General features: G+C 40.1%; 1 protein-coding gene across 1 annotated transcript in view; it reads right to left on the reverse strand.

Annotated features, from left to right (window-relative positions):
- PLD5 (phospholipase D family member 5) overlaps positions 1-25,221 on the reverse strand; it is a 950,676-nt gene that overhangs the window by 483,832 nt on the left and 441,623 nt on the right. The window contains 1 exon segment of the mRNA XM_053712279.1: positions 12,782-12,918. Within this exon segment, the coding sequence (XP_053568254.1) occupies positions 12,782-12,918 (137 nt within the window).

The raw sequence follows: 25,221 nt of genomic DNA on the forward strand, positions 1-25,221 counted from the left end.
GCTCCCAGTAGTGAATTGCTGCTGCTGACTATATTTACATATCCTTTTTAACAAAGGTAACCAAGAGAACAAATGTAAAATACACTATCATTAGAAGTGTGTGTTTTTTTATTTCAATTTAAAAGGACATGATACCCAAAAGTTGAAACACTTGAAAGCGATGCAACATATATGTAAAAAGCTGTTTGTCCCAGGACTTGCAAGGGAGAGTCCATCTGACACATGCAGGCACAATCATGTTATTTCCCTCCTTAGTTTAAGGAAGTTGAATACCATGAGATCATAGTAAACAAAAAGTATGACCTTAGCACTGATGAAGCTGATTTGTTTTTTGTTTTCAAAATGCAGCTGACAGTAGTTGAAGAATAACTGTTCACAGAGCACTTACTCTTGTGAGCTGAAGACATTTTGAGGTAAATTATCTTCATTTTTCCATATGATATTTTCTTGTTAGCTGTTTACAGTAATGCTGCATCACTTTTAAGTAATTTAGCACAAAGGTATTATGTCTCTTTAATTTTTTTTAATGGTGCTTACACTGTATACCCTCAAAATACACACTGTGTAAATGAGGGGATGATTGAGATTGCATCTAAGGGGTTTATGGTCCCTTCTTGAGCCTCTAGTCACCAGCAGCCCTGGATTCCCCTGGCGATCTCCTCAGCCACCCTCATGACTAGGCTTAAGTGCAGGGGGCAACTCCAAAAGAGCCCCACTCCCACTTAAAGCATTGTGCATATAATGACCATGTGTTATCATCCACATTTAAGGGCATACAAACTTCTTTGTTTTAAAGACAATCGTGATACTTACAAAATTGTTAATTTATGATCATAAATGATGCTAGACTAGCATACCATATTTACTATTTTCTTTTCATTCTTGCACAGTGACTACATTAAGCTCAAGTTCTGTTCAAAATATTGTCTAGACTACCAAATGTCATCTTATTTAATAATGATGACAACAGAAACCATCTGCTTCTTAACATTCCATTTGTATTATTGCTTGTATTGTTAACAGAATTTTGATGTTGGTTAATAAAAATTAAAAAAAGTAATTTCTTTATGACATTTTTATTTAATTGGAAACATTTTGTTGCTATTACTCCTTGCAAAGAATTCAATAACTATTCGTTGAGTTTTACCTATTTTCTAGCTAATAAAGAAAAGCACAGTTTGTTACACCTCAGCCCACCCACCTAAAGGAACACAATACTGATATTGGAGACACATTTAAGTGCTTCACAATACCATCAGGATTATTACAATATGCTTTAGTTTGAAAAATGCTTCTGTTAACTTATCACTGGTAGAGTGAAAATATTTATTTAATGTGCATGTGCCCTACTGTCGATTCAGCATTTGTGTTATTGCTGACATCACATATGAAATCATCTGCAAACTGTAAACATGCATTACATATTTCAATGAAGCATGTATATTAACAATGTTTGCTTTTCATTTTATTTCATTTGAAATTTTTTAGATGTTATAGGGACAGTCTACTCCAGAATTGTTATTGTTTAAAAAAATTCCTTTATTACCCATTCCCCACTTTTGCATAACCAGCTCAACCAGCCCTTCATTCTGGACTGAGTTATTGCCCTATACAGAGCATTCTTCTCTGGCTCCAGTTTATGGTATCCTTGCTCCTGAGACCAAGCATACTTGCCTTGATACCTGTGTATGCTCACCTTGCTCCTGAGAGCAAGCATACTTACCTTGATACCTGTGTATGCTCACCTTGCTCCTGAGAACAAGCATACTTACCTTGATACCCGTGTATGCTCACCTTGCTCCTGAGATCAAGCATACTTACCTTGATACCTGCATATGCTCACCTTGCTCCTGAGACCAAGCATACTTACCTTGATACCTGTGTATGCTCACCTTGCTCCTGAGAACAAGCATACTTACCTTGATACCCGTGTATGCTCACCTTGCTCCTGAGATCAAGCATACTTACCTCGATACCTGCATATGCTCACCTTGCTCCTGAGATCAAGCATACTTACCTTGATACCTGCATATGCTAACCTGGATCCTGAAAGTCAAGCCGAATACCCTGATACTGGTGTATGCTCCTACTGTTCCTTGAGCGGTGTCTGCTGTACCTACCTGGTATCCCGTGATAGTCTCACTAACAGTACCCGCTGGGTATCATGTGCCTGCTGAGAAACCTGTGGCTAATATACCAGTGACAGCCTTCTTCCTACCCGCTGTGTCTGCTGTACTTAATAGGTATTTGTTACCTTTTACTATTCTCATCAAACACCAGTGTATTGTGGACTTTGTTTCTGCTTAAGACTTTAGTGATTTGCATCAGGTTGTTTCTGTGATTTTAAATTGCACTACCTGCTGTTCTTTTTCTTTGCAATCAGTAAAGCTTTCAAGAAAGACTTTAATTTGTTCTGTGTAACTGTTCCTACATTCTGAGTTTCACACATCCACCCACTCCCTCACAATTATATTATTATTTTGCTTTACACAATAACTATTATTATTTTTTCAATATTTATATTTAATATTTACATAACATGCCTTAAAATAACACAGTCTTTATGTGTGCTAACACGACACACATATACATGAAATGCGTTACACATATTTATATTCCAATGTTCTTCACAGAGAAGAAACTGTTCTTTTTATTTTTAAATAGATTTCTATATAAATCTGATAATGTTAAAGGGACAGTCAAGTCCAAAATAAACGTTCATGACTCAAATAGGGCATGCAATTTTAAACAACTTTCCAATTTACCTGTATCACCAATTTTGCTTTGTTCTGTTGGTATTCTTAGTTGAAAGCTAAACCTAGTTATGCTCATATGCTAATTTCTTAGACCTTGAAGGCCGCCACTAATCTGAATGCATTTTGACAGTTTTTCACCACTAGAGGGCGTTAGTTTATGCGTGTCATATAGATAACATTGAGCTCACAAACGTGAAGTTACCTTGGAGTCAGCACTGATTGGCTAAAATGCAAGTCTGTCAAAAGAACTGAAATAAAGGGGCAGGTAATTACAGAGGTAAAACGTGCGGTGTATTATTATAACTGTGTTGGTTTTGCAAAACTGGGGAATGGGTGATAAAGGGATTATCTATCTTTTTAAACAATAAAAATTCTGGTGTTGACTGTCCATTTAATGTAAAATATATATCTAAACATCTATATATCTATAAATATATAGGTAAAGGTATATATAGATTTATATAGAACTATTTAAAATAAAAATAAAATGGGGGGAAATGGCCAAGCGGCAGCCATGATGGTTTGGAAATTCTAAAGCTCTGAAAAAGGTAAACTTAATCTAATAATTATTTTGGGAGCTATTCATAATCCACCCAGAGCAATAATTTATATGGCTTCTTGAGACTATTCACTACAGGAATGTATTTATTTTTCACTGTGCGATAGCTTCAATGGGCGATTATCAGCTGATGGACGTTGAATAGAGGCCTAACACGCAAATATCCGTATTTTCCCCATCCTAACATCCCAGGTGCGCTTGGACCTGCGGGTTTACTCAGCTATATAGCTTTACTACTTACAAGAGAGAACTTCATCTACTTCTATGATGTCCCTTTTGCCTAACTGTAATCTAATGGTCTGGACACAGGAGACTATGGAGGAGGATCTGACCACTGCAGTGGCGCTTCCTGAGGATCTAGGACGGCTGATGGACTTAAGATTTAGACAGCTTGCTGCCAGTGTCTGCTTGCCAAGCACGGAGGAGAGTGGCTTCAGCTTCCATACCAAACGAGCAGATACAGAGCGTACTGACAAATACCTCCAGCTCCCCTATGATCCTTGCTTTGGAGGATGCGGCCGATCTGCTGGAGCAGGGTAAGTGAACTTCCTGTGAGCAGAAAGAGGTTGACTTAGACAAGTTTCCCACGCTCCCAACACAGAGATCTTATAAGAGTCTACAGATTCCTGTATCGCCTCTTGCCCAAGCTGTTATATTGGAGACATCCTCAGGAACCCTCTTAAGAGTTTCTCTGGCCCGGGTGAGTTATTCCCTAGAGGAAGCCAACAATCAGTACTTTGCAGTGGATATACGGAGCGCCAGGGGCATAGTGGAAGTTGCGCTACCACAATACAACCTTGATAAGTGTGGAGTGGGTTAATATGGGACCTTGCAAGCATGCCATGGAAAGATCTTATAGTAGATCCAGTGACATGCACCAGTAACTACCAGACTTTTTCTTAGCCCTTAACAATGTGCTCTGAGAAGAGGGATATACCGCAGGACAACAGCTGATATTAATAAACTCTAAATGTTTTCACAATCCTTATTGTTAATAGTTTGGTAAATCTCCACACACATGTTCTATGAAACTTAAGGTATACGTTATGATTATATATCTGTTTATGTTAGTGGGACAGAAAGAAATGCAGCTCCATTTTTGGGCTCAGCTAACAATCCTCTCTGTTTGTTCTTTTATATTTTCACACAGTGAAATAGCCTCTTGCTCACTAAGTCAGATTCTGTTAAAGTCAACTTTGATTTGTTTAAAACAGCTAATAAGGTTTTATAAATGTCTCTACTATATATGTCACATACGGAGCTACCTAGCCCATTATAACCTCTTCTATAATGCTTAGCTGACAATGCATAGTGGGGGTGTTGTAGCCACTTTTCTTGTGTGTGTCTTACAGGGTGTTAGTTAGCAGTAGTCCCCTAGAGACTCTTTTGGACACCCTAATAAGTGGTTGGTTTCCTCATACTTAGTTGTACTATTTCATTTGCTTATAGTTTAAAATTAGAGGTTTTATTTTGTTAACTGTGAGGACCACATTGATCATGTATACCATGTGTACAATTAGTTATTTCTATTCAATCTATACAGTGAAATAACCCCTTGCTCACTAAGTTAGATCTTGCCACAGTCAAATTTGACCTGTTGAAAATGACTGCTAAGGTATTATGGCTGTCTTAACCATATAGGTCATATAGGGAGCTAACATACAATAGCCCATTATAACCTCCTTTTAAATGTTCAGTTGCCAATAGGAAGTAGGATTTCTCATATCTGTCCTACTGGGTGCCAGCTTACATTAGTTCCTTAGAATCACTGTTCGACACTCAAATTAGTAGGCAGCTCCCTCCATGCTACGCGTCTCATACCTATCTATTTGACATTATACATCATTATGATCCACATACTCTAGGTTAAACAAAAGACCTAAAATTGACCTGCTTAATTTTTCTCAATCCTATTTTTATATTGTGCTCATGTTAATATAATACCTTACCTACTATAATTATATGAACATACTGGTGTTGGCTGATGTACGTACGGTTAACTATCTCCTACTAATCCATAGAATGTGGGATAACATCTTGCTCACTAAGGCCTAGATTTAGAGTTCGGCGGTAAAAGGGCTGTTAACGCTCCGCGGGTTTTTTTCTGGCCGCACCATAAATTTAACTCTGGTATCGAGAGTTCAAACAAATGCTGCGTTAGGCTCCAAAAAAGGAGCGTAGAGCATTTTTACCGCAAATGCAACTCTCGATACCAGAGTTGCTTACGGACGCGGCCGGCATCAAAAACGTGCTCGTGCACGATTCTCCCATAGGAAACAATGGGGCTGTTTGAGCTGAAAAAAAACCTAACACCTGCAAAAAAGCAGCGTTCAGCTCCTAACGCAGCCCCATTGTTTCCTATGGGGAAACACTTCCTACGTCTGCACCTAACACTCTAACATGTACCCCGAGTCTAAACACCCCTAACCTTACACTTATTAACTCCTAATCTGCCGCCCCCGCTATCGCTGACCCCTGCATTACACTTTTAACCCCTAATCTGCCGCTCCGTAAACCGCCGCCACCTACGTTATCCCTATGTACCCCTAATCTGCTGCCCTAACATCGCCGACCCCTATGTTATATTTATTAACCCCTAATCTGCCCCCCACAACGTCGCCGACACCTGCCTACACTTATTAACCCCTAATCTGCCGAGCGGACCTGAGCGCTACTATAATAAAGTTATTAACCCCTAATCCGCCTCACTAACCCTATCATAAATAGTATTAACCCCTAATCTGCCCTCCCTAACATCGCCGACACCTACCTTCAATTATTAACCCCTAATCTGCCGACCGGAGCTCACCGCTATTCTAATAAATGTATTAACCCCTAAAGCTAAGTCTAACCCTAACACTAACACCCCCCTAAGTTAAATATAATTTTTATCTAACGAAATAAATTAACTCTTATTAAATAAATGATTCCTATTTAAAGCTAAATACTTACCTGTAAAATAAATCCTAATATAGCTACAATATAAATTATAATTATATTATAGCTATTTTAGGATTAATATTTATTTTACAGGCAACTTTGTAATTATTTTAACCAGGTACAATAGCTATTAAATAGTTAATAACTATTTAATAGTTACCTAGTTAAAATAATAACAAATTTACCTGTAAAATAAATCCTAACCTAAGATATAATTAAACCTAACACTACCCTATCAATAAAATAATTAAATAAACTACCTACAATTACCTACAATTAACCTAACACTACACTATCAATAAATTAATTAAACACAATTGCTACAAATAAATAAAATTAAATAAACTATCTAAAGTACAAAAAATAAAAAAGAACTAAGTTACAGAAAATAATAAAATATTTACAAAGATAAGAAAAATATTACAACAATTTTAAACTAATTACACCTACTCTAAGCCCCCTAATAAAATAACAAAGCCCCCCAAAATAAAAAATTCCCTACCCTATTCTAAAATACAAATATTACAAGCTCTTTTACCTTACCAGCCCTGAACAGGGCCCTTTGCGGGGCATGCCCCAAGAATTTCAGCTCTTTTGCCTGTAAAAAAAAACATACAATACCCCCCCCAACATTACAACCCACCACCCACATACCCCTAATCTAACCCAAACCCCCCTTAAATAAACCTAACACTACCCCCCTGATGATCTTCCTACCTTGTCTTCACCATGCCAGGTTCACCGATCCGTCCTGGCTCCAAGATCTTCATCCAACCCAAGCGGGGGCTAGACATCCACTGAAGAAGTCCAGAAGAGGGTCCAAAGTCTTCCTCCTATCCGGCAAGAAGAGGACATCCGGACCGGCAAACATCTTCTCCAAGCGGCATCTTCTATCTTCTTCCATCCGATGACGACCGGCTCCATCTTGAAGACCTCCAGCGCGGATCCATCCTCTTCTTCCGACGACTAGACGACGAATGACGGTTCCTTTAAGGGACGTCATCCAAGATGGCGTCCCTCGAATTCCGATTGGCTGATAGGATTCTATCAGCCAATCGGAATTAAGGTAGGAATTTTCTGATTGGCTGATGGAATCAGCCAATCAGAATCAAGTTCAATCCGATTGGCTGATCCAATCAGCCAATCAGATTGAGCTCGCATTCTATTGGCTGATCGGAACAGCCAATAGAATGCGAGCTCAATCTGATTGGCTGATTGGATCAGCCAATCGGATTGAACTATATTCTGATTGGCTGATTCCATCAGCCAATCAGAAAATTCCTACCTTAATTCCGATTGGCTGATAGAATCCTATCAGCCAATCGGAATTCGAGGGACGCCATCTTGGATGACGTCCCTTAAAGGAACCGTCATTCGTCGTCTAGTCGTCGGAAGAAGAGGATGGATCCGCGCTGGAGGTCTTCAAGATGGAGCCGGTCGTCATCGGATGGAAGAAGATAGAAGATGCCGCTTGGAGAAGATGTTTGCCGGTCCGGATGTCCTCTTCTTGCCGGATAGGAGGAAGACTTTGGACCCTCTTCTGGACTTCTTCAGTGGATGTCTAGCCCCCGCTTGGGTTGGATGAAGATCTTGGAGCCAGGACGGATCGGTGAACCTGGCATGGTGAAGACAAGGTAGGAAGATCATCAGGGGGGTAGTGTTAGGTTTATTTAAGGGGGGTTTGGGTTAGATTAGGGGTATGTGGGTGGTGGGTTGTAATGTTGGGGGGGGGTATTGTATGTTTTTTTTTACAGGCAAAAGAGCTGAAATTCTTGGGGCATGCCCCGCAAAGGGCCCTGTTCAGGGCTGGTAAGGTAAAAGAGCTTGTAATATTTGTATTTTAGAATAGGGTAGGGAATTTTTTATTTTGGGGGGCTTTGTTATTTTATTAGGGGGCTTAGAGTAGGTGTAATTAGTTTAAAATTGTTGTAATATTTTTCTTATCTTTGTAAATATTTTATTATTTTCTGTAACTTAGTTCTTTTTTATTTTTTGTACTTTAGATAGTTTATTTAATTTTATTTATTTGTAGCAATTGTGTTTAATTAATTTATTGATAGTGTAGTGTTAGGTTAATTGTAGGTAATTGTAGGTAGTTTATTTAATTATTTTATTGATAGGGTAGTGTTAGGTTTAATTATATCTTAGGTTAGGATTTATTTTACAGGTAAATTTGTTATTATTTTAACTAGGTAACTATTAAATAGTTATTAACTATTTAATAGCTATTGTACCTGGTTAAAATAATTACAAAGTTGCCTGTAAAATAAATATTAATCCTAAAATAGCTATAATATAATTATAATTTATATTGTAGCTATATTAGGATTTATTTTACAGGTAAGTATTTAGCTTTAAATAGGAATTATTTATTTAATAAGAGTTAATTTATTTCGTTAGATAAAAATTATATTTAACTTAGGGGGGTGTTAGTGTTAGGGTTAGACTTAGCTTTAGGGGTTAATACATTTATTAGAATAGCGGTGAGCTCCGGTCGGCAGATTAGGGGTTAATAATTGAAGGTAGGTGTCGGCGATGTTAGGGAGGGCAGATTAGGGGTTAATACTATTTATGATAGGGTTAGTGAGGCGGATTAGGGGTTAATAACTTTATTATAGTAGCGCTCAGGTCCGCTCGGCAGATTAGGGGTTAATAAGTGTAGGTAGGTGTCGGCGACGTTGTGGGGGGCAGATTAGGGGTTAATAAATATAACATAGGGGTCGGCGATGTTAGGGGTAGCAGATTAGGGGTACATAGGGATAACGTAGGTGGCGGCGATTTGCGGTCGGAAGATTAGGGGTTAATTATTTTAAGTAGCTTGCGGCGACGTTGTGGGGGGCAAGTTAGGGGTTAATAGATATAATACAGGGGTCGGCGGTGTTAGGGGCAGCAGATTAGGGGTACATAAGTATAACGTAGGTGGCGGTCGGCAGATTAGGGGTTAAAATTTTTAATCGAGTGGCGGCGATGTGGGGGGACCTCGGTTTAGGGGTACATAGGTAGTTTATGGGTGTTAGTGTACTTTAGGGTACAGTAGTTAAGAGCTTTATAAACCGGCGTTAGCCAGAAAGCTCTTAACTCCTGCTATTTTCAGGCGGCTGGAATCTTGTCGTTAGAGCTCTAACGCTCACTGCAGAAACGACTCTAAATACCGGCGTTAGGAAGATCCCATTGAAAAGATAGGCTACGCAAATGGCGTAGGGGGATCTGCGGTATGGAAAAGTCGCGGCTGTAAAGTGAGCGTTAGACCCTTTAATCACTGACTCCAAATACCAGCGGGCGCCCAAAACCAGCGTTAGGAGCCTCTAACGCTGGTTTTGACGGCTACCGCCGAACTCTAAATCTAGGCCTAAGTTAGATCTTGTTATAGTCAAATTTACTCTGCTGAAAACAGCTACTGGGGTCTTATAATTGTCCTTAATATATATATATTGTATAGTAAGCTAACTCGCAATGGCCTAGAATAACCTCCTCTTTAAGGTTTAACTGACAACACATAGTGGGGGTTTTGGAGCTACTTTTCACATATTTGTTTCAAAGAGTATCGGCTTACCATAGTCCCCTAGAAACTCTCCTGAATACCCAAATAAGTGGCCAGCTTCCTTATAATATGTTGTTTAATCCCCATCTATTGGGCATTATCTATCTCATTTTGGCCCACACACTCTGGGTCAAACAAAAGACCTAAGAATGATTTACTGAATTTTTCCCAGTTTTATCTTATATTTTACTTATGATCATACCTTGCCTATTATAGTTATATGCACTTAACCTACAGTTACGTCCCTCTCATTAGGAGCTCAATACTATCTGCCTATTATTATTTATATCACCAAATAGAACGCCTGCCCCCCCCCAAAACTTATAGATTTCAAGTGGTGTTTACCCGCTGAAAATCTAAAGTGAACCCAATATAAGTTTATATTCTTACATTTGTGCAGAGTCATTATGATTTAATTGGGTCATTAGCGTGACTATCTTACTCCATTTCTTTTTCTAAATCACTTGGTCCACAAGTGGCCGGCTAAATAGTCACTCAATTACGCAATTAATATTAAAAATATTGGTTTCAATAGCCCACTTTTCCTTATCTAACCAACTGGATTTTATTATTATGTTTCCATTTCTTTCTAATACAAAATGGATGTTATTATTGTTACATGGCATTCACTGTATGTTTTGTTTTTTTCCTTTCTGTATTTGCACAACTTCAATAAAAGAATATTTAAAAAAAAAATACCTGTATGTGAAGAACACTAGAATGTGAAATATCAATAACTCCTGTTATTGATAGCGATAAGTGTTAGTTTTTTATGTTCTGCGCTCCCCCTTGAAGTCTATTGGGAGAATACGTTAGCGTGGTCACAATATCCAAAGTCCTGAAGTTAGCGAGCATCTGATTTTGCTCTTGCGCAAAACTTTTACTTTCAACTTGTAATATGCACACTAACCCGCCGAAAAATCTTTTCTTCTGGTGGTGTTAACGCTAATTCGGAATCGCTAAATAGCATGCCACTTGTAATCTGGCTCTATAAATTTAAAATATACACCTGTAGAAGAAGAATAAATTATCTTATATAATTGGAAAGAAAAACTGTTTCTTTCTAGTTTTAAAAATGATAGAGTTGTTTAATTAATGTCACCAACCAAAGATCAATTTATCATCATTGCTTTCTTCACTAGAAATGATTGGTGGAAAATTGTTGTGGTGTCTGTATTTCTTAGTCACAAATAACTTCCCACCTTTCACTCCATGTAACATTGTTTGGGTCCTCTAACGGTCTAACCACTTCTTCCCACATCTGATTGTTTTCTTAAAAAGATTAAAAAAATTAACCCTATTGAAAGAAACTTACAGTTTCACAAACTGGCAATAGTTCCCCTGTCACACCACAGAATCATATTTTTTTTCTTGTCAACAACTGAAAATGGAGTTATAATCTTAAAGCGTTTCAATTACTGTGTCATCTTGCATTATTTCTAACTAAAAGAAATTCATATATTGAGATTCTATTATTCTGGAAAATATCTCTCTATGCCTAATAATACACATCAGTTTTCCAGGCAGTTTTCCTCTCTATTCTATGTGTGATAGATTCTGGTCTTTGGTACTTTGCTATTACTATAAATCTTCTAATTTTTATGCATGTAATGGTTTTGTCTCATCATGTAACAGGACATAAATCTCTTAGGTTCTCAATTCCAGTAAACATGTCCAATAGGAGAGTTTGTGCTTTGTTCTCAAATGGGAATATCAAATATGATTCTCTCTCTGAACATAATTTTCTAAAGTTTAATAAAGTTTCCCTCTCTTTCTCACTTTCTCTCTCTCTTTTAAAAATTAACTTTTCAGAAAAATATTAATGAACATGACACACCCCATCTATTAATAAAGAGTTCTGTCTCATTAAGTAAAGTTTAATAGTTATCATTTTGAGAGACAAAAGTAAACTATTTGGGATATATCATCTATAAATCTGCCTGATTTTGTACATAAAAAAGGGCTTTGCTACACAGGAAATTGCACATAATTTTATTTTATTTCATGAAAGGAACTGCAACCACATTGAGGTCCATACCTAAAGTGATTTAAAGGGACATGAAACCCACATTTTTCTTTCATAATTCAGGTAGAGCATACAATCTTAAACAACTTTCTACTTTACTTTAATTATCAAAATTTCCTTCATTCTTGGTGTATTTTGTTGAAAAGTCAGGACATAAGCTCAGGAGCGTGCACGTGTATAGGTCACCATATGGCAGCAGTTTTACAAAAATGTTATCTATTTGCAAGAACACTAGATGGCAGTATTTCCTGCCATGCAGGGCTCCACACACCTACCTAGGTATCTCCAACAAATATCATGGGAACAAAGCACATTTTATAATAGAAGAAAATTGGATTTTTTTTTTAAATTTGTATACTATGGGGCCTCAATGCACCTGTTTCCACAAGTCTTCAGGCTCCCCCCGGAAACAGGAGTTATGAAGCAGCAGTCTTACTTAACTTGTACGCCTCCTCTGAGGCTGTGAACAGCAATCCGCCCGATCAAATACGATCGGGTTGATTGACACCCCCTCATAGTGGCCGATTGGCCGCTAATCTGCAGGGCATTGTCCGCGAATCTGTAGGGGCGGCATTGCACAAGCAGTTCACCAGCATTGCTTGTGTAAATGATAAATGCAGACAGTGTATGTTGTCGTCATTTATCGATGTCTGGCGGACATAATACGCTACGGCGGACATGTCCGCCAGATACTTGATAAATCGGCCCCTATGTCTGAAAAAATGTTTGTGTTTTATATCCCTTTAACAGTAAAATAACTCACTTGTTTTTAATCTATTATTTACAAGTAACCAATGGAGATTTGCCTGAAAGCCATATGCAAATGCATGGGAGTCCCTTTTTTTATTACCCCTGATTGTTCAGCACACTTGTTAGAAACACACAGTGGTTATCAAGAGGTTCAGTTGCTATTATGTAACAACATTAACTATCAATACAAATAGACAAACACATCTTACCTGCATTTTTTTTGGCAGTTGTCTTCAGAGATCCCATCCTCATCTTCACCCACAATATCCACTGCAGAAAATATAAGGGCAACAAGAATGGCAAAGCAGCAAACCAGTGCAAAAATGACAATGCATCTCTGTTGTGACTGAAAAACATAAAAAAAAAAAAAGATTATAAATAATAAAATATTTAACATATTAAAACAATATATTTACACACTATGGTGTAGATTTATCATAGGGCGAGCGGACATGATACAATTTAGCGTATCATGACTACTGCACATCGATAAATGCTGACAGCATACACTGTCTGCGGTTATCATTGCACCAGCAGTTCTTGTGAACTGCTGGTGCAATGCCGCCCCTGAAGATTCGCGGCCAAGGGGGTGTCAATAAACCTGATCTTTTTTGATTGGATTGATTTCCGTCCACTGCTTCAGAGCAGGTGGACAAGTTATGGAGACTGCTGCTTCATAACTTCTGTTTCCGGAGCTTGATAATTCGGCCAATATATATATATATATATATATATATATATATATATATATATATATATATATATATATATACACAGTTGCAAGAAAAAGTATGTGAACCCTTTGGAATGATATGGATTTCTGCACAAATTGGTCATAAAATGTGATCTGATCATCATCTAAGTCACAACAATAGACAATCACAGTCTGCTTAAACTAATAACACACAAAGAATGAAATGTTGCCATGTTTTTATTGCACACACCATGTAAACATTCACAGTGCAGGTGGAAAAAGTATGCGAACCCTTGGATTTAATAACTGGTTGAACCTCCTTTGGCAGCAATAACTTCAACCAAACGTTTCCTGTAGTTGCAGATCAGACGTGCACAACGGTCATGAGTAATTCTTGACCATTACTCTTTACAGAACTGTTTCAGTTCAGCAATATTCTTGGGATGTCTGGTGTGAATCGCTTTCTTCAGGTCATGCCACAGCATCTCAATCGGGTTGAGGTCAGGACTCTGACTGGGCCACTTCAGAAGGTGTATTTTATTCTGTTTAAGCCATTCTGTTGTTGATTTACTTCTATGCTTTGGGTCATTGTCCTGTTGCAACACCCATCTTCTGTTGAGCTTCAGCTGGTAGACAAATGGCCTTAGGGTCTCCTGCAAAATGTCTTGATAAACTTGGGAATTCATTTTTTCTTTGATGATAGCAATCCGTACAGGCCCTGATGCAGCAAAGCAGCCCCAAACCATGATGCCCCCACCACCATACTTCACAGTTGGGATGAGGTTTTGATGTTGGTGTGCTGTGCCTCTTTTTCGCCACACATAGTGTTGTGTGTTTCTTCCAAACAACTCAACTTTGGTTTCATCTGTCCACAGAAAATTTTGCCAGTACTGCTGTGGAACATCTAGGTGCTCTTGTGCAAACTGTAAACATGCAGCAATGTTTTGTTTGGACAGCAGTGGCTTCCTCTGTGGTATCCTCCCATGAAATCCATTCTTGTTTAGTGTTTTACGTATTGTATATTCGCTAACAGGGATGTTAGCATTTGCCAGTGTCTTTTCTAAGTCTTTAGCTGACACTCTAGGATTCTTCTTCACCTCATTGAGCAGTCTGCGCTGTGCTCTTGCAGTCATCTTTACAGGACGGCCACTTCTAGGGAGAGTAGCAGCAGTGCTGAACTTTGTCCATTTATAGACAATTTGTCTTACCGTGGACTGATGAACAGCAAGGCTTTTGGAGATACTTTTATAACCCTTTCCAGCTTTATGCAAGTCAACAATTCTTAATCGTAGGTCTTCTGAGAGCTCTTTTGTGCGAGGCATCATTCACATCAGGCAATGCTTCTTGTGAAAAGCAAACCCAGAACTGGTGTGTGTTCTTTATAGGGCAGGGCAGCTGTAACCAACACCTCCAATCTCATCTCATTGATTGGACTCCAGTTGGCTGACATCTCACTCCAATTAGCTCTTGGAGATGTCATTAGTCTAGGGGTTCACATACTTTTTCCACCTGCACTGTGAATGTTTACATGGTGTGTGCAATAAAAACATGGCAACATTTCATTATTTGAGTGTTATTAGTTTAAGCAGACTGTGATTGTCTATTGTTGTGACTTAGATGATGATCAGATCACATTTTATGACCAATTTGTGCAGAAATCCATATCATTCCAAAGGGTTCGCATACTTTTTCTTGCAACTGTATATATCTCACACCTTTGCAGCATAACCCACCATTAGTCACCTGCCTGGGTGCAACGATGAAGTACCATATCCAAACAAAAGACTGCACTCACAGGACTTCTTAAACAAGTAAATACATATATTTTAATGGAACGTTTTCGAGGATCTCGTCCCCTTCGTCAGCATACAAAGTAAAAGAAAATCACGAGGGGCGGAGCTACGCCGTGCTGGTGCATGGACGCACTGTAAAAGAGCTCCGGAGCTGTTTGGGACCTTTGGGCATTAATAATGGCATAAATGCTACCAACTAACACTGACACTTCATCCTAATCAGTGTCTAACAACCCAGACACACCGATCACTTCGCAACTTCGAGGGAGATCTTTTGCGGAGCTATCTGTAACAAGAGCTGCGGCCGCCATCTTACCGCTCTACGGATCCCTCATGCAGAGCCCTGGACAGTGACTCGTGCCGCTTGTTCTGCTTGCCCCGTGGAACCTCCTACCCGATTGCACTCCTGACCGGCTCTCTTAGAGGACTCTGTCGGACCGGATTCTCCCCGGCTACACCATCCGCCGGCAGCCCGACCCGTAACTGCCTCCCACGTGGCTACTACAGGTACTCACCATTACGCATTCATAATCTGGGCCCTGGTTCCCTCCGTAAACGAGCCTCTCTCTCCTAAAAGCTACTAGTACAGGGGGCCTCCACTCTCACCTCTCCAGGAAACATATTTTTATGCAGTACCCGTTTAATCTCCCTGAGTGGCCAGCATATTTGCGCTTTCTTTAGAGACACTGTTTAGCCGGTCCCCACCAATACACATTTTTAAACTGCTGCAGCTCTGCAATATAATTCTATTTCCAGCTAAATAAGCCCTCCTGAAATTTAACACATAGACTGATACCTTATACAGAAATTGAGACCTAGAGCTTAACCCAGAGAGACTATAATAGACTTATTCATCAGACCTCCAAGACACACTTTGCTACTCTGTGCAGGAGGAGTCAAGAGGACATTTTCTTTACCATAAGCCTATTTTTCATAAACTTTCGCTACGCCACCAATCTCTCTCATTATGACAAGTAAGAAAGGAAATAAACCTGATAAGCCCGCAAAATCACTAACTCTGGGCCCCTCAGTTTCATAATTTTTTCATCCTCAAGAGACTGTAACACCGGATAATACACAATCCACAGAGCCGCCCTCCACTATCCTTAATCCTTCTTCATCCCAAGATTCCCTACAATCTATTCAGACACAGATAGCGGGACTGCCATCCAAATCAGATATAGAATCCTTAAAGAAATTTATTAAAGATGAAATTAAAGATCTTAAAAAAGACCTTAACGAATTGGGCTCCAGAATGGAATTTCTTGAAGAAGGACAGGACCATCTCAACAATATGGTCAGCACCAATACTCAGAACATTACTATGCACGACTCTATGATCCAAAACTTAAACGACAAAATCGAAGACCTCGAGAATCGAGGAAGAAGAAATAATCTCCGCCTGAGGGGGATCCCAGAGGATGTCTCTGCTGAACAACTCAGGGCATATGTTACGGAATTTTTTCACTTTCTCTTGCCCCAAGCCCCTCTCATTCAGAACGATGACATTGAGAGAATCCATAGGGCTCTAAGACCTCCCGCTAAACCACCTGCCCCACCCAGGGACGTTATCCTCAGATTTCTTAAGTATACCACAAAAGAAGAGATCTGGCAGTCTGCCAGAACCCGACGGACCATTCAATTCCATAATCACTCCCTACAAGTATACCAGGATCTCTGCCCTCAGACGATCCAACGCAGAAGAGAGGTCCGCTTTATCACCAAAACTTTGCAAGAAAACAATGTCAGATACCGCTGGGGCTTTCCATTTAGCCTTATCATCTCCCACAATGGTGGCCAACTTACCTATAAAAGCTTCTCGGACCTGGACCACATCTCTAAGAGACTTAACCTTACATTTGAGCAACCTCCTGAGTTGATCATCACTACTCAACACCACCTGATACAGTCGGATGAAGAGGCACCGAAAGAACAGAGACCCAGCTGGTCAAGAGGATTACCTAAGAGACGCAGAACAGGCCTTGCCGCCACTTCTACAGGATCCTGATCTGACCACTTAAAAACCTCCCACTGAAAGCTACCTACTGGCCTCACTCCCTAGGCTAATTGTTCCATTCATATCCCTTTGCCACAATACTTTTGAGGGATTTGTTCCAAGTTTTTCTCCCTCGAAGAAAATCCGCAAGTGGCTTATACACTAGACTGGTACAGTATATACCCACTACACCTGGGCTTATATTAACCTGCTTTTCAGATTTACCTTACATGCTAATTTGCCCATATGTGTGTGTTGCTCACGTTATAATTATGCCATAAATCTTTGCTTACCTAATAAAGTTTCACCCCTTAGGTTCCATAACATCATTCCACCCCCCTGGATGATGTATTTGCCGTCCTTTCCAGGCCACGGTGCATGTCACGGTGGCCTGGACCAGGTTGTTTTTCTTTTTTTGTTGTTGTTTGCCCAGTTTATTCATGCAAGTTCTGCTGTAATTGTTCATGTTTATTTTGGTGTGTTTTGCTCCAAACGTATTATGCTCATTTTCATATGCCTTTATCATATTGCTCAAGGTCATTGTAGATATATCTCTATCTCCTCTGTTTATCTCTTCACTAGGTGTATTTGGTTGCTACGTGTCTGCTCATATTACTATGTTCCACACTATATACTTACCTTGTCACCTGCCATCTTCTCCTCCCATTGTCATTGGCCCACCATAGACCTCTTACCTTACTCTCATAACTGCCCTACCCTCTTAGGCGTCACCTCCCTACTCCTAACTTCAGCGCCCACCCACACACATAGACATGGATAGGAACCCCAGATCCATCTCCATCGCTTCTCAAAATGTAAAGGGCTTCAACACCCCCCAGAAAAGATCGAGGGCCATGAGGGAATTTCAAAATCTCAAACACGACATCATCTTACTTCAGGAAACCCATTTCAAAAAAGGTAGGGAGCCCTTATTATCCCTTAGAAAATTTGGCCAGGTGTATTTATCCTCTCATTCGACAAAACACAACGGGGTGGGCATATTGATCAGGAATCGGATTCCCTTTACCCCCTCCAATATCTACAGAGATAGAGAGGGTAGACTAGTGATTATCACTGGCCGGCTGTTTAATAGGACAGTAACCATCGCCAACATATACGCCCCTAACTCCAACCCTACTGGATTTTACCACCAGTCCTGTAATATCATTTCAGAACTCTCTAGAGGTACCCTGATCCTGGGGGGTGATTTTAATCTGGCCTTGGACCCTGGTCTTGATTGTTCCTCCGGTCACACATCAGTCCCCCAAAAACCCTAAAGTCGGTGAAGGCCTCCCTTTCTAAACTAAATTTACATGACACCTGGAGAATCTACCACCCCCAGGAAAAAGATTATTCTTTCTACTCATATCCCCACCAATCCTACTCTCGTATTGACTATATAATGATTGACGTTTCTAGTCTGACACTAGTGCAAGCCACTGACATCTCCCCCATAACCTGGTCTGACCATGCTAGGATTAGTTGCACATTGTCGTGGCCCACCTCCCAGAGATTAGACTATACTTGGAAATTGGATGAGTCCCTATTGTCCGACCCTATGGTCAAAATACAACTACAAGATAAACTTAACTCATACTTTAGATTAAATTCCACACCTGGGATCTCCCCCCTTAATATCTGGGAGGCACATAAGTGTGTCATCAGAGGGGACCTCATTGCAATCAAAGCGGATAGGAGACGGCAACACTCTCTAACCCTTAAAAATCTACTAGAAGAACTGACAAAGCTTCAAGACTCCCACAAGAGATTCCCTAAGTCACACTCCCTCCTCGACCATATTCAACACAAACAAAAGCAACTAGACCTTCTTTTGGGGGTTGAGGCTAAGCGTAGGGCCCTCTTTCTTAGACGGAAATTTTATGAGGGGGGAAATAAGCAAGGTAGACTGCTAGCGAGACTCCTCCGCAATAAAGCTTCTAAAAAATACGTCATGCACATAAAAGATGCTAAAGGAAAAACCTGGCACTCCTCCTCTGATATAGCCGACAAGTTTAAAACCTTTTATGAGGAACTATACAACTTACATAAAGAAAGAGCCACTCCCTCCCAGGAGGTCATCTCAGAATACCTAGCATCTATTGATCTGCCCTCCCTCTCCACAGATCAAAAATCAGACCTAGACTCCCCTTTTACTTTAAAAGAACTCCAGACAGCCATCCGATCCTTCCCCTCCGGCAAAGCCCCTGGCCCAGATGGTTTTACTCACTCATATTACTCTAAATTCCTAGACATTCTGGCCCCCCCCTCTTAGCCTACTTCTTAGACATCGACAATAACGTCCCCTTCCCGTCCTTGTCCCTTCAAGCCCACATTTCCGTTATCCCAAAACCTAATAAGTCCCCTGACAGTATCCCTAATTACAGACCAATATCTTTATTGAACGCAGATATTAAAATCTATGCGAAAATGATAGCGACTAGACTAAATCGTTATCTCCCAGAATTAATTCACCGTGACCAAGTGGGCTTTATCCCTTTCAGAGAGGCGAGAGATAATACAGTCCGGAACCTGTTCCTCCTCTGGCATGCCAAACAGCAAAATCTCCCCTCGATCTTTCTCTCAACCGATGCGGAAAAAGCGTTCGACCGCGTCGGCTGGCCGTTCCTTAGAGCCACCCTTCAATCCCTGGGCATTGGAGATTCTATGCTTCATAGAATTTTCGCCCTGTACGATTGCCCGTCTGCTCGAATATCTCTCAACGGCATCCTCTCCCCACCCTTTCAGATTTGAAATGGTACTAGACAGGGATGCCCCCTGTCCCCTTTATTGTTTGTTTGCCTTCTGGAAACATTTGCAACCAGAATCCGACAAAATTCAAAAATTCAAGGTATCTCGATCAGGGGGGAATCCTATAAACTCTCCTTATTCGCAGACAACGTGCTATTCACCCTCACCAACCCTGCAACGTCCGTACCAGCCCTTATAGATGAACTCACACTTTTTAATAATCTGATCAATCATTCCAAATCCGAATATCTGGGGGTATCCCTGCCGCCAATCCTTAGACAACAACTTAGCTCATCCTGCCCCTTTCGTCAATGCACATCTCACTTAAAATACTTAGGCACCCTCCTCACCGAGGAGATAGACTCCATATACAATTTAAACTTTGCCCCTTTAAAACTCTCTCTAGAGCATGAACTTTCATCCAGGCAGTCCAGACACCTCTCCTGGATGGGTAGAATCAATGCAATTAAAATGACGGCCTTCCCCAAACTTTTATACTTGTTGCAAACTCTACCCATACCCCTCCCCCCCCCCCCGATTTCTCTCTAGCATACAAAAACTATTCACATCTTTTATCTGGGGTGGTAAACATTCAAGAATTAATAATAAAGTTATGATGAGTCCCCGTATTCATGGAGGTCTGGGAGTCCCTGATCTTAACCTTTATAACCATGCCATCTTTATACAGAGAATTGTGGACTGGAGACTTCACAGATCCCAGAAAAGATGGGTTGTCCTGGAGGAGCTCATAAATACTGGGCTTAACTTACAGTCTTGCTGCTGGGATCCGGGGGGCGGAGTTGTGCCGGAGGGAATAGTGAACCCAATTACCAAAGAAACCTTGACCCAATGGGAAAAGATCAATAGGCTTAACCCTTACCTCTCATCCAGGCCCTCCCCATTGACATCTCTACTTTTCAATCATGAGTTTTCCCTGACGACTTGTGGGAGGCTTTCTGAGGACCCTGCCCCCACGACTGACATTTCCATATACCATATCACTGATAACGAGCACCTTCTGACACAGTCTCAACTTATAGAGTCAGGCTTTACCTGGGCCCACAACTGGTTCACCTTCAGGAGGACCCACCACTACATTACATCCCATAGCCAACATCTTAATATGTTGAGACCCCTGACCAATCTAGAAAAATTATTCTCCTCCACTTCTACTCTTAATCACACCCTCTCCAAAATTTACTCCATCTTAACCTCTCCCCCCCCTGGCAACCTACCCCATTCTATGGAATCCTGGGAGAGGGAACTGGGGGTCATTATTCTCCCCCAGATGGCCTCCTCTATGTTTATCAACACTAAATCCTCCTCCTCCTCTGCGGGCCTGCTAGAACTGAACTACAAAATACTCCACAATTGGTACCTTACACCACGCAGACTATATAAATTATACCCCACAACTACTAATCGCTGTTGGCGCTGTGGCCACGTGGGCAGTGGCATGGGCCACATGTGGTGGTGGTGTAATGTCATCAACTCCTTTTGGAGAACCCTCATTGGGGAAATAGAGACAATCTTCCAAAAAACATTACCCTGCGACCCCTTGCTATACCTTTTAAATAAGAATATTAAGCTCCCATCCAAACCACTCATCACCTTGTTTCGCATCTTTACAAACAGTGCCAAATCCCTTATAGCCAAAAATTGGAAGTCCACAGACCCCCCCACTCTTACACAATGGAGAGCCAAGGTTTCAGACCTTCTAGAGCTAGAGGAATACAGGGCATATAGATTAGATAACAGGGACCATTTTATTACTGCTCAGATTATGTGGGAACAATACCTCAAATCCACTCTCGACTTATCATTTGCTTTTCACGACACCGCTCAGCTAACCAATCCTACCTCTCATTCATAGACCCTATTATAACTATTCCTTTTTGACCCAGACACACCATTACTCCGACTCTAGCAGATACATATGACCTCTGTTAATTCAAATATGAGCAAACGGCATCCCCACCCTATTTCCAATTAATCCTTTTGTCTGCTCTTCCCTTTTTTCCCCTCCCTTACCCTCATTTTTCCCTACCCCTCTTGCTCCTTCCCACTCTCCCTTCAGCCTTATATAAATATTGTTTATTTGATTTTGATACTGCTCACGAAACTGAATGTTTGTAACAGGTTCGTTCTGGCTGATTTCATGTTGTAAATTTCTTATAATTTCTCCAATAAAAAGAATTTGGAATAAAGTAAAAGAAAATCACACAATTTATAGTGAGTACTCAGCAAACAAAATCTCCTATCTAGCATTTACGTGGCGCCAAAGTGTAGTGCTGGAACGCAGCTTGCATTCCACTATCTCATGCAACCGGAAGTATAGCGACACAACTTCCGGATCAGTGTCTGTAACATATTAAAATAAAAATAAATCAAGATGACCAAACATCTATTGTGTATGTACATAGACAAAACAAGATGTGATGTTACCGTAATTATGTTGTCTCAAATGGATCTGCTATACTGTCTGACATAATTTGGCCAAATTACGCTGTTGGCATGGAGACAATACCATAAACAGTAAACCACATCAGACATATTACTGCAATAAGCGATGTTAATACAAATTTTAACCTAATCCTTAATACTTAACATCAAAGTGAACAATTTTACAACCATCATATATCCTCCATGTTTAAAAAGTGGTTACTATACTTAAAGGGACACTGTACCCAAATTTTTTTCTTTCATGATTCAGATAGAGCATGACATTTTAAGCAACTTTCTAATTTACTCCTATTATCACATTTTCTTCATTCTCTTGGTATCTTTATTTGAAATGCAAGAAAGTAAGTTTAGATGCCGGCCCATTTTTGGTGATTAACCTGGGTTGTTCTTGCTGATTGGTGGATAAACTCATCCACCAATAAAAAAGTGCTGTCCAGAGTTCTGAATAAAAAAAAAAGCTTAGATGTCTTCTTTTTAAAATAAAGATAGCAAGAGAACTAAGAAAAATTGATAATAGGAATAAATTAGAAAGTGGCTTAAAATTGCATGCTCTATCTGAATCATGAAAGAAAAAACTTGGGTTCAGTATCCCTTTAAAGTGTACAGTATACATCCCAAAAAGAAGGATGCAACTAGTGATATTATTAGAGACATAAATTTGCATCTTGAACCTACCGGCCCGATAAGGACACCCCTTGTGTTTGTTATCAAATTGGATACATCAGCAAAATAATACAAATATAACAGCTTCTGAGTTTTTTGTACAAAATATCATATAGTGCAAATAACCCGATGCCTACCAAAGTGATCAAAACTTAATGAATGATCCAATGTGCTAGTGCACATAATGTTGTGCTCTAGACAATTGCCATGGATCTCAACAGACTGGGGCTTGCCAGTGTTACACTCTCACACTGTATACCCCATAAGCATTAAAATAATTAAAAAATGTTACAAACTATATACATTCAAGAACCAGAAAATACATTAACAGACTACACTGTGTTTTATCTTAGATGATTATATCAAATTTCTTTTGTGATGTATTGGCATGAACACTTATATGGCCAACATTGTCTACAACGATGTATTATCCTCTATTGTATTGCATGTACCATACATAACCACATATATAAGATGTTTCAAACAAATATGCTGGTATATCTCCTTCATATTGCGCACATCCAACACTTAGTATTAACCATACAACATCCATCATTAGGCATATAAACATTGGCTATTTATGTCTGAGTCCAGAGTGTCTCTGTATGGGTAGGTTCAATGAGTGACCATCTACACCACTGATTTGTTATATCCTACACCATTTAGATAGAACATACATGAAAAACTTATGCCTAGACTTATGTGTGGGAAAAGCACTCCCAATAATCCGGTAATGTGTGTTGTTGAGTGACCACACACGAACACCTGGACTTCCACCCAGCAACCAAGAAACAGAATATTGCCAGTGCTGAGTTCTGTCAGCACACGGGAGATGGTGGCCCCTACCAGAGGAACCACCAGACCCCCATATCACTGAACAGAGTCCCAGAGTCATGGGATAGCACCCCCGGCATGTGCCACACTACTCAGAATGAAATCAGAGCTTTAAAGTCTAGTACTGTATTCAGTCCACCAGGATTGAACGTGCCAAATCTGTATATCCATTGAGCTTCATGTAGTAGAATTATCCTGTTTCTGTCACCTCCTCTGTCCAAGGTAGGGACATGGTCGATAAGAATGTATCGAATTGAAGACACAGGATGGCCTTTCCTGGCACAATGCCTTGCCACAGGTTGATCAGAATCACCTTTTTGTAACGCCAATTGAATAGCGTGCCTATGATTCGCCATGCGCTCTCTCAATGTTCCTGAGGTTTTACCCACAAAAAAGGTGGAACACGTACAAAAGAGTAGGTATACAACATGCGTGTAGTGCAAGTGATAGTGTATCTGATGACATAGTTCTGGTTAGTATGTGGATGGTGAAAGGATTTGGTATTAATTAGTCCACTACATGTAGTGCATCCCAAGCAACAGTAGGATCCTTTTATGTTGACTCTGGCCTTGATGGTATAGCTCTGTTTAGGATCTGTTCTCACCAACATATCCTTCAAATTGGTACCATGTCTAAACTCCACCATGGGGTCTAAATTCTTAGTGATGAGTAATTTTGGATCAGATGCCACAATTGGCCAGTGGGTTTTTAATATCTGTCCAGTTTTTCTGATATTTGGTGTAAATGTGGTGGCCATAATCAGCTTGTCCCTGGATATTAACACTGGTTTCTCTGTTTTTAGGTCGGACTGGGTTAGGGATGAAACCTCCTCGATCATATCTTTGACCAAGCCCGGTCTGTATCCTCTTTGTAGGAACTTGTCACCCACTCCGGTCAGCTGGGAGATGCCTGTCAATTTATTAGAGTGGTTTCGTATTGTCCTGATCATCTGTGACCTAACAATACCTCTCAGAAGAGCAGGGGGTGGCAGTTGGCTCTGAGGATCGATTCCTATCAGTAGGTTTATTATATAGTGTTGTACCCAAAAACTGCTTCTCCTTAAAGATGCTAAGATCAAGGAAATGTATTTCCTGATCACTGGTTGTCATCTTAAATCTAACAGTAGTATCTGTACTGTTAAAAGTGTGAAACCACTTCTGGAGCTGTTCCTGCCCCCCATGCCATACCAAGAACATGTTGTCTATGTACCTTCGGTAAAAACTGATGAATTTACACACTTACCCCACAGGTATTGATTTTCAAAATTTGACATAAAAATGTTGGCATAGGACGGGGCCATGGAAGACCCCATTGCCGTGCCTGCAATTTGCAAATAAAAATCACTCTCAAAACAAAAGTAATTTTTTTGCAAACAAAAATCTATCAGGGTCAGAAAAATTCCACTGAAGGGCCATCATATAATTGATTACATGTTAAATGTTCTCTAATTGCTGTTAG

Source organism: Bombina bombina, chromosome 4, assembly GCF_027579735.1.
Source record: "Bombina bombina isolate aBomBom1 chromosome 4, aBomBom1.pri, whole genome shotgun sequence".
NCBI lineage: Eukaryota > Metazoa > Chordata > Amphibia > Anura > Bombinatoridae > Bombina > Bombina bombina.